Source organism: Thalassophryne amazonica, chromosome 7 (genome assembly GCF_902500255.1).
Source record: "Thalassophryne amazonica chromosome 7, fThaAma1.1, whole genome shotgun sequence".
Taxonomy (NCBI): domain Eukaryota; kingdom Metazoa; phylum Chordata; class Actinopteri; order Batrachoidiformes; family Batrachoididae; genus Thalassophryne; species Thalassophryne amazonica.
In genome coordinates this window covers 90322425-90338440 of record NC_047109.1, presented here as the reverse complement: position 1 = coordinate 90338440, position 16016 = coordinate 90322425, and the positions used below count along the sequence as shown (strand labels likewise).

The following is a 16016-nucleotide window of genomic DNA, read 5'->3' as shown; positions in this document are numbered from 1 at the left end:
GAGGTAGGCAGGAGCCTGGATGTAGAGTGAAAAGCTGTAGCACATCTGGTTGGCTGAGGCCTGGAAGACCGGTGTAGGTCAACTGTCGCCGAGGTTTACTACCCTCAACAGCACGCTCCAAAGTTTGTTGGGCCGCAGGTCCAAATGTTTGGCCTGGAAGAACCGGCAGTGAACGGAGTGTACCTCTGCAGGATTCAGACAGGGGGGACTGCGCAAGCCACACCTGACGTCTAGTGATGGTAAGGGTTGACATCAGTCTGCCAAGCTCTCTGGACATATAAGCAAAAGTTTGGAGTGAGGCATCACTAAGACTTTGAGTAGCATCATCAACCTCTGCCTCCCTCAAAGACTTTGAGAGGGCAAGGGCTAAATGGGACAGTGAGTTGCCTAGCGTAATACTAGTACAGAGCGTGAATCGCTCACAACCACAGCTGTAACAAGACACGATGCGTGAATCACTCGAAGCATAATGCTAACACAAGGCATGGAGCATGAATGACCCACAATCACAGCCGTAACAGGAGGCATGGAGCGTAAATCGCTCACAGTCACAACCTTAACATGAGGCATGGAGCGTGAAGCACTCACAGCCACAGACTTGACACAAGGCATGGAGCGTGAAGCACTCACGGCCACAGACTTGACACGAGGCACGGAGCGTGAAGCACTCACAGCCACAGACTTGACACGAGGCACAGAGCGTGAAGCACTCACAGCCACAGACTGAACATGAGGCACGGAGCGTGAATCACTCACAGCCACAGACTTGACACGAGGCACAGAGCGTGAAGCACTCACAGCCACAGACTGAACACGAGGCACGGAGCGTGAAGCACTCACAGCGTAAAAGCTAATACTAGGCACGGCGCGTGAAGCACTTACAACGTAAAAGCGAATGCAAGGCACAGAGCGTGAAGTACTCACAGCCACAGTAATAACATGATGCACACAGCCGAAATACTCACAGCCCAAGTGCTAAGTCACTTACAGCAACGACAACAACAGTAGCTGCTAGCGGAGCTGCTGAACTTTGCAAAATGGCGGCAGCGCAGACGAAAGTACTTCAAGGAGTGGAAAACACTCACGGCAAGCCCAAACCAGTACAGTATACTGGTTCTGATACACACACTACCACGTAGTTAATGGGGTTAGCGACACAACTAAACAAGTAGCCAGCTTTCGTCGAAACAACACAGCTAAGGGTTAGCGGCTAGCAGCTAATTACTTCAACTGTGCACAGAGGAAAATACCCAGCAGGGCAGCGGCGAAGGTGTGCACCCAGTGAGGAAGGTGTACTCACGACAGGCGTCAATCAAGAATACAAAATGGTGAAGCCGTGTCTCGCAACCTCTGGAGGACGTGTATAGTGTACGTAGCTCCAACCAAAGGTGGGTTGCGAGGCTACAAGCGAGAGCGGCAATAGTAGCTAAATGCGTTCTCACCTCTTCAGAATGCAAGAATGTAGATAAGAAGCGAGGGCTGGGTGTGTCTGGCATATAAAGACAACCAATGACGTCACCCAGGTCTCATCCAATGGCGTGACTTTGTTGGTATATATTCTCGACCTCTGTGCTTGCGCACATGTAGTTATCCAAGTGCTAAAGCACCGCCCTCTGGCGGTCAGGAGGAATGAAATAGAACCTATAGTTGCAAGTACCTATATAGTCCTTGTGGTATCATCACTCACACAAAGTTCAGAGACTTGACCCCCTGGTGGCAGGAATAAGAATCAAAATGCAGGCCCCACGTAAAAATTGTCTGAGGTCTAAGTTGATATTTTGTGCTACGTTTCACCTTGACACACAAGATAGCACATATATGAGATTTCATAATCATGGCCCCCTAGTGACCACAATTTCAAAACGTGGCCAAAGTCAAACTCATCTGAGGTCTTCATGAAATGACCTTGTGTAAAAAGCTTTACCTTGACACAAAGCCTGTGTCAAACTACTGCATACATATCAACCACACACATACACACAAAACATATGCATGCGAGTACACACACACACACACACACACACACACACACACACACACACACACACACACACACACACACACACACACACACACACACACACACACACACACACACACACAATTCCTCAATCTCCTCTGCCTTTACGCAGGCAAAAAACACTTGATGTGTCACTAATGACAAAGAAAACTCTTGGGAATCACATGCGCTGCTCTACGTTCCATACAACAAAGAAAGTTCTTTGAGTTGGTACACAAACTAATAAGTACATTAAGAATGTTACATCCAAATAGCTAATTTTGTGTGAACTAGAAACATCTTTTTTTAGAAGAAATGCTCTGTAGTAAATGTTAAACTAACACTAGTCTTGATGTTGATGTGGTTTTTGAACTTGCTTAATTAATAATTGTGGAGGAACCTTCTCTATGGCCATTTCTTTGACTGCCTTATCCACAATGTTGCAAACGTCCTCTTCAAACAAATGAAGCTGCAGTGACAAGAGCTCTCCCAAGGTGGTAGTGTCGGTCACCATGAAGTCCACCTGCATAAGAATTGTCATAATTTAATAGCCTTTTTGAAATTAAGAGGTGCTTTACAATCAGGTTTTTTCCCCCTTGTGCACCTGAATGGTTGTAATTAGTTGCATCCAATGGTGCTCTCGTACTGCTCGGTTCTGTAGCTGGCTCACAGCTTGTAGTGATGTCAACAGGTTCTTAATGTAAAGGTCAAGCTCAGAATACACATCCCACAGCTGAGCATCTTTGTCAAGCTTGTGCATATCCTGCACAGACAGAAGGAAGGTGAATATAGTTTGTTAAAAACAGCAATGATGCAAGATAGCAGTAGATGCAGTGGTGTGATACAGTGCTGTAGGTAACCTCACTTTGATAAACACCCTCAACTCAGCATCCATCTGGTCCACATTTACCTGCCTCCATTTGGCCACTGCCCATGTTTGCACACTGCTCTGCACAGATGAAGACACAGGCAGAGGGGTCAATGGGACAATGGCAACACTGTCTTCAGCATGTCATCATTAGCATCTATTGTAAGAAAATAACTTTTAATATAACTGAGTTATAGGCTTCTATGGTTGTGCTTGGAGAAACTGTGCATAGCGCAACATTTGTCTGTTGAATACAGCTTCATGATGAAGTGATTTCCTAAAATACCATGCAAAATTTCAGCTGCAATTTGTCAAAAGGCACATGGGAAACCCAAGCCTAGAATCTGTATTCCTGTTTTGCAGTCCTTCTCTACTTCCACTCAAACATGAAGCTGTGAACAGAGACACAACAGGCAAATGTTGGACACAATTCCCACTTTCTCCACTCACATCTACAAAGCCTGTGATTCTTTCAGAGCTGCCACTGATATCTTGGTGGCTTCCCTCAGTTATGTTCTTCTAGCATGGTCACTCAGCTTTTGAGAACTGCAGGTTTTTGTTTCCATTTTCCATATTGTCCAAAAAAAAATTCAGATTTGGGGTTATTTTTCTTCAAAAAGTAAATGAATCAAATAAATGGGACTCAAATCATTTTGGCTTCTACAAGAAAAACAGAAGAGAAACAGAACTGAAGCTGCACTAACAAATGGCTTTCAGTGCCAAGCAAACTGATGCATGAGTACATAATTGAATTTTGGCATGGAGGCCTTTGATTTATTCATTAGTTGTGGTTTTAGAATATACACCATAAAACAATTACAAAATGCAGCATCAGGTGTCATGTTCCCGGGGGCAGAAACACTATTTCCTGCATACTTAATGTACACAGAAATGGATTTACCTTTAAGATACTTACACGCACAAACACAACAATGTCCCAAAGTTCTTTGAGGACAGTGATCTCTTGTCGACAGAATTTGATGTCTCTGTACTCAGGACTAGTAAGATCAAAGAGATTTGTGGCTTGCCGTAGATCCTCTACCTCTTTCTCCATGTGTTGGATTGTTTTTTCAGACTAGAACGCAGCATATGGAAATTGTTACAGCGTACATTTTTCTCAGTTTCATTCCATGTACATTTAATGGTTCTGTTCTTACTTTATCCAAATTGACATAGGGATGTATTACTTTGTAACTGAAGGGAGCCTCTGCTTTGAATGTCTGCCTGAATTTACTTTGTTTCACCTTAACAGAGGAAAAAAATGCAAAGCAAGTTGACTGTAATAGGTTCAGTACAGTGGCTTGTCTAATTTCTGTGGGAATAAAAACCAAAAGCAATTTTTCACCTCAAATGCCATGCATCGTTTTCGCAAAACCATCACTTCTGCAGCTTGCAGTGGTGCCACCTCATGCCTTACTTTTAATGCAAGTTTTTTAACACTACTCCATTTTTCAGGGAGTTTCTATGGGAAGAAAGTTGTTATCTGTTAGGAAAGTCTGAATTAAAGACTCCCATTCCAAGTCTAATTGTCAAGAAAGTGCTGTCGTAAGTTTTAAACTGATTGCAAAATCAAATATGGTCCATTTCCTTACCTCCATGTGACAATAAATCTGGTCTGGTATAGTCACTTCATATCTTTCCAGAAGTACAACAGTGTCTCTCAGAGCCTGAAAGCTCATATCTGTAAGGGGTTGTCTGTCTCTGACAGACTGAAGGTGGCTCATAACTTCCACTAAGCCACAGTGGTCATCTTTAGCCATAGGCTGGCTTAGACCTGCAACAGCGGCTTGGACAAACTCATCCAGCTGATTAAGACTGAGTGATGAAACATACAGAGTGAGGAAAAAACAAACCACTGTATTATGTTTTGATTTGCATTTAACTGTCCAGCAGAAATAAATTTTACCTGTTAGTCACATATGTCAAAAGATGTTCTTTGAAGAGCCAACTCCATTTTTTTACAGCATTAAGAAGACTGGCTTTGAAGAACTTGAGATCCACCCGAAACCATCCATCAAACACCCTGACGTTTTCCAGCTTGGAAATTTTATCGAACATGTCCTCGTAACAGTCTATCTGTAAAATTAAAACCACAGAATTAGCAAAGTTAGAAACAGAAGTCATGTACACAACATATATAATTCATTTTAAGTCCCTGAAGAAACAATGCTGATTGGCAAGCACCTAGCCAGACCACTTGTCCATCCCACCTCGTCAAAAGAAATCTGTTGACTGCAGCCAGGTGAAACATGTGCAACCCCTTCACCTTTCCCAGTTGCTTTCCTCACCACTAGATCATACTCAGGGAAATCATTTATGTACCTACACAATACAAGTAGTACTGTACATCTCAACTGGGTCTCCACCTTAAAACAGCAGAAACAAATTGCACCATAGACCATCAAAAGCCTGGTATAAAGTCAACCAGAGAGTTGCTGGCTTACAGTGTGCATGCACTTTGCTTGTGAACACAGGAATGTGCATTACTACATGAAACTACAGAGACTCTGAACTGAAAATGAAAATAAATAAAAGTATACACCTGTGGAAAAATTTATAAAAACTATCATTTTTTACACTAGTTTTCTTCCTCCCTGGATTTGCAGGAGGACTGGCAGATTGGGGAGCAGCAGGGCTGTGTGCACCTGGTGGAATATGAAGGAGATTAGGTGGTCAGGGGAGAATGACACGTTGGAGAGTGCTGTAGCGGAGTACTACCACTCCAACATACACATGCTGACACTTCGCAAAATAATCATAACCTTCAAAGAAGCCCTGTTGATGCCGAATGAATGAATGAATTTATTTTGAACCAAGGATGATAATGATAATAATAATAATAATAATAACAAAACAAGAAAAAGATGTTAAAGAAACAATGCTCAAAAAAAGAATAGGAATAAGTAAACGCTTATAAACTCCTACACCCTTCTCACTATTCACACATTAAAATAAAGGACACACATCTGCATTTTAACCTTTACACAAAAGGCTATACCAGCAACGCAGAGAGGGCGCCAGTGGACCTCAGTCTGCAGTTCATCTCCACCATAAAGACACTAACCGCACGTTTGAGGACAAGGAAGTTAAAATATTAGCCAGAGAAAAGAAATGGTTTGAGAGAGGGGTCAAGAAGGCATTCTTTGTGAAACGTTTGAAACCCAGCCTTAACCGGGGAGGGGGTCTGAGACACGCTTTATCCCGTTTACAATGGGGTACTCAAGTCAAAGCAGTTTCAGTCTTTTGTTCATGGTAATGAGTCATTCACGTCATCAGCAGTCATCAAGGGAGCCATCAGGAGAGGGACAGCTGCCCTGTCATTAGGAGGGTGCTAACTAGAGCACAGTAGGTGCTAATTAGAGCTATTGTTTAGTCACTAGCCTATAGCAGTCTGCCTCTCGGTAGGAGGGGTCTGGTTAGGTTTAAAACTCCAACTTTTGTGACTTCTTGATTATTCTTCTCTACAAGAGTCAAGACAGAAGTCAGACCACCAGAGCAAGAATTTTAGCTGAGGAAGCGTCTGCGATTTGAAGCAAAACATCCTCGCGTCAAGCAACCCAGTCCAGTCGAAGATTCAAGCTTCTCTACTATGGAAAGCACCTGGACAACTGAGAGCCTACACAGAAACAGAGCTAGGGTATGGCCTACAGTTAACTTCATGGGAATGAAACCAGACTACTCCTGTTGCTGAGCAGAAAGCAGAGGACAATGACTTCCATTGAGTTTGACCCTTTCAAGTGCCTTACCTGGCACAGAGAGCAGTGTAATGCCTCTGTAGTTTTTGCAATCCAGCTAAGTACCCTTTCTATTCCAGGGAGGGACAACAAGGCCTTAGTTCCAGTCAGATTGGATAATAACTGTGTCTCACAGATTGCTTACAACATCATGAGAACAGCATCTTCACCAATCTGAAAAACTTCAGCACCAAAACCAGAGATCTCTGCAGCTTTACATGGCATCAGCAGTCTCTCCCCCCCCCCCCCCCCCCCGCAGCTTTACATGGCATCAGCAGTCTCCCCCCCCCCGCAATCTTACTGAGATTCAAAAGTTCATAGCTGCCTATGAGGTCAGCTACAACAATCATGGCCCCCATGGTGTCCATCATTGTTGCAAGAGTATCAGACTTATACAATCATTCAAAGTAGCCAGTACAGCAGTACAATATGGGATGAAGTACTCGTATTTGGAGGAACACAATGCTTCAATTTTTCTGTAAGCAGCCTGAGGATCATGAGATCAGATCCATAACTGCTAAAAAAAAAGAAAGTTCATCACCTGTTCACGGAATTTGTTAATTGTTGGAAAATTCTTGGGAAGTACGTCTGCTTTATGAGCTTCAACTTCTTCTGCTGTTAGCTCATGTCCATATGATAGAAACTGGTGGAGAAACTCAACACGGTCATTCAGCCACAGATGACTGTAGCCGTTAAAATTTGCCTGGTAATTGACTGCTTTCTTGAGAACACTGTCCACTCGCTCCATGATGTTTTGCCTCAGGTCAAGCAAATCGACCATTTCATCCATGACGTCCTGTAACAGTAAACAAATAATTGCTCAGCAAACGACGTCTGTTTAAATCCAAAATTAGTGACAGCCATTACTAAAATGTTTTCTTGCACAGGGGAAATGTGAAAAAAATAATCTGTTGTATGAGGGTTAAACATGATTGTATTTAGTAAGATATATGGCAAAGTACCTGATAGCTTTCCATGCTCAGATGAGTAGCAACTCTACTGATATTCCCTGCAGTCTTGAATATGTCTCCGACCAGACCCTCTATCAACTCATAGACACTGTCTGCTGCATCCCTTTCCAGTGAGGGATGGGAGATAATCTCTGAGCCACTGAGAAGCAGATGGGACTCAAACAGAGGAGCCTGGGACAGCGTTGGCTCCATGTTCTCCACCAAGAACTGAAGAGATTGTGTAATGTAGCTGAAGAAGCCCTCCATCACAATTTCATCCACATACTCCAGGTATGACTGCCATGCTTTTGAGGCAGGGTCTGCTTGATAAAGAACCATATTCTCCTGATGAAATTATGGAACATTAGAGAGCTATTAAAACTACTGATATTTTCTGACTATATACTATATCACCTGTTAGTTCAGTGACTAGAATAGATTTTAATTTCAGCTTTTTGATCGTTGTTATTTTTTTGAGGTTGTTCAATGCACAATAGCATCCAGGTTCAAACCTGGGGCAGCTCTAGAGGATGGTCACCTGAAATAGTCTTTTTCTACACATTTGATGAAATATACAAAGCAATCTTTCAGAAGAATGTTTCTAGTTTTTGTTCTTTTTTTCCTTTTGGCTTTATCCGGTTGCCACAGCGGACCTGGCAGAGATCTGCACGAGAATTTGGCATAAGTTCTAATGAATGGATGACCTTGCTTTCTTTATATAAAGAAAAAAGTACCAGATGCAGTCAGTGATAATTACTAATAGGACGTTAAGAGGACTCTGCAAATTAACACATTTTGAAACTTACAACATCAAGGAATTAATCATGTAAGTGGGTATATGAAATTTTTGGACTCTGAATGTAGAATTTTGACCCTGTGTTTATTTAGGAAAATTCTAACTTAATTTATATTGTGTACAGCTGAAAGCCCAGTTATGCCAAGACATTCCTCTATAATGAGTTACTATAAACTTCTGACCATTACTCTATATATGTACAAACATTTAAATCGCCTAAGATCAGAACCACAATTTTAATTACCACATTCTCCTAACTATGTCACTTTTTTAAAGTAGTTTATGAGGTCCTGCAATGTAAACTCTGGTGCGACTCATTAAAAAAAAAAAAAAAATCACACGTGTTATTAATAATAATACCATACCATAATAAAATAATTTTCCAGAGTACAAGTCACACCGGAGTGTAAGTCACACCTTTTAAAAATGCCTCTTGAAGAGGAAAAACCCATATGTCACACTGGCATATAAGTCACACCCTTTTTTCCTGTATTATCAGCTCTGTAATTAGGGATTTTTGTGCATTGTTGTGTACTTTTTAATTAGAGTTTATCTTGTTTAATGTTTTGATTCCTGGGAAAGTCCTATATACAGTAAATAGTAATAATTATTACTATGAATAACAAACGTGTGATTTTTTTTTCAGTATACAAGTTGCACATGAGTAGAAGTCACAGGACCTCCCAAACTACTAACAAAAACTGTGACTTATACTCCAGAGAATACAGTAATTATAATAACTATTAATATAGGGCTTTCATGGGAATCAAAGCATGAAACAACCCGACACTCAGGACCATGCATTCAGGACCCGACACACATTAGTGGAAATACCCTGGATCTGGTTCTTGCACGTGGGTTTGCTGTCACAAATATTGACATTTTGCCTCTCGCATCTATAGTCTCTGACCATTCACTTATCAGGTTTACTGTTATGTGTCGGACGCAGCCCGGAGAACCGACCAGCGTTTGAAGGACCCAGTATGAAATAAGCAGAGCACGGTACAAAGGATAACAGAGTTTAATAAACATAACAGTGAAGTGATACGAAAACAACAAAAGAGTGCGCGGTCTGGCGTGGTGGATTGCGCTGCGCTCCCAGCAGCGCTAACGGTCTGGAGCCAGAAAACTGTTCGGACCCAAGGACCCCGCCGACACCCCCCAGGTGGCCGCGACAAACCGAGTCTGTGAAAGAAGAAATCATTATGTGAGTCCACACTCAACACACAGAGAGACCACTCAAAGGTGTACAAACAGCAAACACTGCCTGGCTTAATTGCAAATCAGCTTCCCACTCTGCAGGCATAGAACACCCTGTTCACAAAACTCCACTGCAGTGGAAGCTGATTTAAACGACTAACATACAGCTCAATATAATAAGGTGTGAGGGACACCACATTTACTGACTGTATAAATGTTAGTCACAAAACCAAACGTACCTCAGGAAGTGTGCTGACGAGCGTGAGACCTCACCCCCTCCTCTTTCACAGACCATGCATCAAACCTGGACGTTCTCTGCATCCACTGATGGGAGATGGCTCTAGAGACGACGATCTCACCCGTCTGGTCACAAGGTCGAGTCTCTGGCAAACACACACTGTGCACTCCAGACTTAAATGCCACCATGTTCCAATCCGTGTAGATGCACCACAGCTGTGAGTCCTGACGAGCTGCACGTGATCAGCCTCAGGTGATCAGGGTGAGGTCCTGATAAACTCAGCTACACAGCCACTCAGTCCCAAATGCGCACCACCTGGGAGGAAAACCAAAAGACAGAAACAGAAGACACACAAAAGCCAGCCAGGCACGCCAGCCACAACATTTACATTTACGCTGCCACGTTTAGTGGAACAACAACCTTGTCTACTACTGCAGCGTTGTATTAAACCCTCAACTATGACTGAACTTGAGGCCAGACTACCTGATATTTTAGCTTTGAATCTGGAGAATGCTAAATCAGTGGACAGCCTTGCAGACAGTCTAAATTTAACACTTAAAACTACACTTGATAAGATTGCGCCTCCTCTTTTAAGGTCACGCCCTCCTAAGGCACAGTCACCTTGGTTCAATGATTATTTGCGTGACCTCAGGCAGAAGGCTAGAGGTTTGGAACGGGAATGGCGTTATTCCAAATTAGAGGTGTTCCGCCTTGTGTGGCGGGATGCTATTTTAGATTATAAGCATGCACTACTGGCCACGAAGCGGACCTATTACTCTGATTTGATCAGTAAAAACAAACATAACTCAAAGTTTTGTTTGACATGGTCGCATTTCTTATTCATGGGCAGCCACCTGTTAGTTGTTCACCCTTTTCAGCACAGGATTTCTTGGATTATTTTGAGAAGAAAATAGAAGATATTAGGCTGAGCATATCTCAGCACGCCTCGGTCCAGCCAGTAAAACCTGCTATGGAAGTGGGTGCTACCTTTGAGGTGTTACCTAGATTGACAGAATTTAAAGGGGATAGAGAATCAAAATCATGTTTTTCATGTTTTTGGTGTTAGTTCAAAGTCTCCCCGCTGTGGGGAATACACACGAAGTGCCAGCAAGTTTCAGAACCTCTGTTTCAAGTATTTCTCCTTTTTTGAATTGCCCCTAGAAAATAGGCCAATCCGTTTTTGAGAGAAAACTTATGTCACTTTTTCACCAATAGCCCCCCACACACACACCCACCCCCTTTCACACACGCCCCTTCGAAATTAATTATTCATAAGGTTGTGCCCACCCAGTCGTAACACTGGAAGAGAAGGAATGGCGAGCTACAGGTGTGCTTTCCCAGGCTGTTTTAGCGGACTACGATCTTCCCACGGAAAGCAGTGTACGCGATCACTGGCTTTTATTCATTTTTAACCGCATCCCCAGTACGTACAACCGCCAACTATTTCTTTGCTCTGCGCATTTCACGGAGGACTGTTTCACAAACCTTGCACGATTTCGAGCTGGCTTCAGTCGGCATTTAATACTCAGTAGAGGGTTAGTTCAGACTCTGCGACAAAATCAACCCCAGCAATCAGTACAGCCTGTGAGTATCACATTTTTTTTTTTTAATTTGTGTTGCACCATATTCCTGTTGTAAGAATTGCACGTTAGAATGGCACGTTAGCTCTGGTTTGTTCCTCTAAAGGGAATGAGCTAACCCCTTAGCAGCTAGGGATGTGTATCGAGAACCGGTTCCTTTTGGGTATCGTTAAGAAATGACTCGATCCACTGACATCAATAAGCTTTGTGCTTAACGATTATGTTATCGGTCCTTCAGAGTGGCCGTTGTTTTGGGGGGTGTTTGTCAGGAAAACGATCATTTCTGTATTGATTACAGACCCTGCAGCGGGTCCGTAAACAACTTTTCTGCAGCGCGGCATTGCTTTGAACCTTGAACCAATCGAAGCAGTGCTTCTTTCTTTTGCTTAATTTTCTCCTGCTAAAACCCTAAAGAGCATACGTCTGTGAGTATTATTTACCTTTTCTATGTTAAACCGACCTATGTTCTTCTGAAACAGTTGATAGATGTATTTTATAACTTAAAAACGAGAGTGATGCTAAAGCATTAGCATGTCTAAGGCATTTTCAATGTTAAAAGTTAACATTGCAGCTGTCATCACGTTCGGGTGCATTTGTTTTCAAATTGTAATATTTCTTAAATTTATTTTTGTTTATATATTAATAATCTAATGATTATTATGTACAATTTTAGAGAAAGAGGCAAAAAAAAACAGAATAGAAACACAACAGAAAATATAAAAGCAATGAAAATAAATAAATAATGTTTTCTTTTCAGTGAGAGCAAGGGCAGCCAATCAAACCTCCAATAATGAAAGAATAAATGACAATAATAAGAAGTACACTGCAACTATGCACAAAAATCCCAACTTAAACAACTGATAATACAGAAAAAGGGTGTGACTTAAACCCCTATCCACATGCACCCCGTTAGGTTGCGGTTGGCTTCCAGACAGAAAAAAATTGCAAAATGGCAAATTCACAGGATAATCACCAACCCTGCCAAAGTTCATACATGGTCATCCTGGAGTCTGCCGCCCACCATCTGGAGTGTCAGAATCATCAAGAACAAAATTTTAGACTGTTAAAAATTTCAACACCAATAGAAATCATCAGGAACCCAACCGGGTCATCGGCAAGCTTGCAGCAACTTAACAGGGCCATCTGCAATGTCCTGGGAACCCTGCTGCTAGCTGACAGCGTAAGGCTTGTACCAAACACTGATACAGATCTGTACTTGATATGTTAACCTAAAGCTCACCGCGGCAGCGTGGCATGCAGGCGGCAAACTATTCCATCCCGTGAATAGGTGTCACCAGTGGCAAGGTTACTGCTACCATCAGCTCAACCCCTTTTTGCAACTTCGGATGCCGTTTGCTTCCCGATTTCTATTTCTATTTTTTTTTCTTTTCTTCTTCTTCTTCAAGAGCCATTTTTGGCAGGTGTGACTTATACGTTGGGAAATACGGTAAGTATAATGTTACAGAGATGAACACTAATTCCTCTTCAACATACTAAAGCTTTAAGGAACCATGTCTGTATTTTCCATCCATCCAACCATCCATCCATCCATTTTCTGTACAATTAATGGTCTCAGGTGGGCTGGAGCCTAGCCCAGCAGCCTATCCCATAGGGCATGAGGCAGGATACACCCTGGACAGGATGCCAGTGTATCATAGGGCACCTTTATGTTCCAATTTCTATAATTTGTTCAAAGCTGTAACATGTACATAAATTAAAGCAATAGAATACATGATGTAATATACAATGCTCAAAATAACTAGGGGAACACAGTAATCAACATGAATAAATATCTTGTGAAATCAGCCACAAGCACCTGTATCAGCTTGTGAATAGTCTCTCCATCCTGCTGCATGGACCTGTGCTTCTTGATGACATAGTCTCTTCTGTCTTCAAGTTGTATGACTGAGCCTTTCTTATAGTCCTTTCGACATAACATGGCCTGTTTGCTCCATTTCTTCATCAAGGACTGGACTGCATCACAGTTGTCTTTGGCTCTAGAGACTCGGCACACAAGATTATGGACCAGGTCTTTGGTGGTGCTGATGAAAGTCCAACAGTCCTGGTCCTGCCATGTCAGATGTGTTTCTGCTTTTGCCAGCTGCAGATCTATAGACAAAAGCTCAGCTCTGATCAGAGGAAATTCCACCTCCAGCACAGTCTGTTTCAGACTGTTATACCACTGTACTAAGAGCTGCATACTGCTCATGTACTAGAAAATCCATGTGAGAAGAAAAAAAGGAAAGAAAAGAAATCAGGTTGTAATGTGAAAAGCTACATTTTTGTGTAGAACATGAAAAGGTGCATGATGTGATGTTTGTTTCTAACCTTTGTGAATGTGTCACGTCTGTGAAAAACAGTCATTGCAGCTGCAGGGATGTCGATGTGACTGAGAGTCTGAATATACTTCACATCTTTCAAGACCTCCATCAACTAAATAATGAGAAGAAATTGTGATTTGCTCACACAGTGTTTATAGTAGGTTAGTGGAAAAATGTTTTATAACAAACATGCAGAAGACTCCCTTGGAGAATGCATTAACTGAGTGAAGTGCCTGCCAGCAAACTGTTACTACATCTACAATGAAGGTAACATTTCTAATGAACTGCATTTTTATAGCTCTTCACAGATGCTCAATTTGCATTATAGTGACACTTCACACTCACCCCATTCACATACTTAACCTTACTCAAGGGAAGTTTGGTGATTTTTTTCTGTCCTATATTCGAATACTGGAGAACACAGTCTGGTGGTGATCTGAATGTGTGAATTTACCATGTAGTAGGAGAAACCCATGGCTCAGTCTGAGGTGAAGTTGTGTACCAACGATTTGTCCAAAAGAAAAAAAAAATTGTGCCCCGCCCTCCAACCTCTTATTAAGAAATGGAAAAATGTAAATGAACAGTACATTGTAATTCTACCATGAGCCTAAATGTAATTTTTGGCTTAAGATAGCTTCTGGCAAACAATTAAAATTTAGGCACTGGCCAATCCAATGGTAAAACTGTATGACCAGTTTTAAGGAAATGCAGGTTATAGGAGTGACATATTTATACCTCAGTAAGATTTGTAGTAGTTTTGCAATGAAGATTAAGTGTCCACTGGTCACATAAGTCTGGACAAGTCTATGGCCAACAGAAAAAACATTTGAACACTAATAATTGTTAGGGTTGTGGTGAAAATTATCTATGCAATACCGACCACCATGGTAATGTTGTGTGCCAAATGTGAAGGAAATGTATCATACGGAAGGAAAGTGGGATTCTAGAAACGTGTATATCCAGTAAGTAAAAGCCCAGACTATATATACAGTATAGTGGACAAACCCTGTGTGACATCACCCATACCTTTTCTACAGAGACCCAGAAAACCCAATATGAAGCCTATATCTGGCCGTCGCCATGGCGGCAGCTGTGGCAGTGCTCACTCTATGTTAAGAAGAACCTATAAACGGAATACGTGCCTTGTGTTGGGAAAGTGTAGTGACACGGACCCACAACAGGGGGCGTAAATGAACGGACAATGGAAGGAGTTAAATTAGAACACTTTACTGTTGTGAATGTCACAACCAAACACAGCAGATTACAGAATGTACACAAGTCAATTAATAAAGGTGTCGTGTGGGCAGGCTCGACGATAGGAGACGCCCGTCTGGAGACAAACCGGAACCACACGATTTCCACCGCCACCGAACCTGAGGGATACTGGAGCCGCCAAGTCACGAAGTCCCCAGGTGGCCACCGTCTCGGCGTGTCGGATCTGGTACTGCTGGCAGAAAACAAAAACAGTCAAGTGTGGGTGTGTGTGCACCCAGTAACAATTATGGTGGGAATTCCACCTCCACCTCTCACTCAATACGTGTTGCAGCGATCCCTCAGAGGAAAAGAGTGCCGTCCTGCACAGCCTCCACAAACTAAGGACCGGTACTCCTGCAAACACTCACAATAGATAGATTTAGAAAATTACCACAAAGGCTGAGGATATTACCTCTTGATGAAGATGATATCTCGGCAATGTGGTGGAGGTGTCTTCCTGCTTTTATTCCAGATGTGGAGTAGATGATCAGTGACAGCTGTCATGGTTGATGGGTGACAGCTGTCACCACGGCTTGTTCCTGGAGGCGGCAGCGCCCTCTCGTGCCTGAAGCCCGCACTTCAGGCAGGGCGCCCTCTGGTGGTGGGCCAGCAGTACCTCCTCTTCTGGCGGCCCACACAACAGGACTCCCCCCTCAACGGGCGCCTCCTGGCGCCCGACCAGGCTTGTTCGGGTGGCGACGGTAGAAATCGGCCAGGACGGCCGGGTCCAGGATGAAGCTCCTCTTCACCCAGGAGCGTTCTTCGGGTCCATACCCTTCCCAGTCCACCAAATACTGAAAGCCCCAGCCCATTCGACGGATGTCCAAGAGACGGCGTACTGTCCAAGCCGGCTCCCCGTCGATGATACGGGCAGGAGGCGGCACCGGACCGGGTGCACAGAGGGGTGAGGTGTGATGCGGTTTAATCCTGGAGACATGGAAGACCGGATGGATTCGCAGTGAGGCCGGGAGTCGGAGCCTCACTGCGGTAGGACTGAGGACCTTAAGGATGGTGAATGGTCCGATGAAACGGTCTTTTAACTTGGGCGACTCGACCTGGAGTGGAATGTCCTTGGT

The 16016-nt window shown here is 43.0% G+C and overlaps 1 protein-coding gene across 1 annotated transcript in view; it reads right to left on the bottom strand.

Annotated features, from left to right (window-relative positions):
• Positions 1 to 16016, bottom strand: part of LOC117514523 (dynein heavy chain 11, axonemal) — a 174447-nt gene that overhangs the window by 132991 nt on the left and 25440 nt on the right. Inside the window, exons 13-24 of the mRNA XM_034175026.1 lie at positions 13694 to 13798; positions 13182 to 13577; positions 7564 to 7896; positions 7143 to 7397; positions 4774 to 4943; positions 4460 to 4682; positions 4213 to 4329; positions 4025 to 4111; positions 3784 to 3942; positions 2865 to 2948; positions 2604 to 2762; positions 2400 to 2522 (exon numbers count right to left, since the gene is read on the bottom strand). Coding sequence (XP_034030917.1) covers positions 2400 to 2522; positions 2604 to 2762; positions 2865 to 2948; positions 3784 to 3942; positions 4025 to 4111; positions 4213 to 4329; positions 4460 to 4682; positions 4774 to 4943; positions 7143 to 7397; positions 7564 to 7896; positions 13182 to 13577; positions 13694 to 13798 — 2211 coding nt within the window. The remainder of the gene's footprint in view (positions 1 to 2399; positions 2523 to 2603; positions 2763 to 2864; positions 2949 to 3783; positions 3943 to 4024; positions 4112 to 4212; positions 4330 to 4459; positions 4683 to 4773; positions 4944 to 7142; positions 7398 to 7563; positions 7897 to 13181; positions 13578 to 13693; positions 13799 to 16016) is intronic.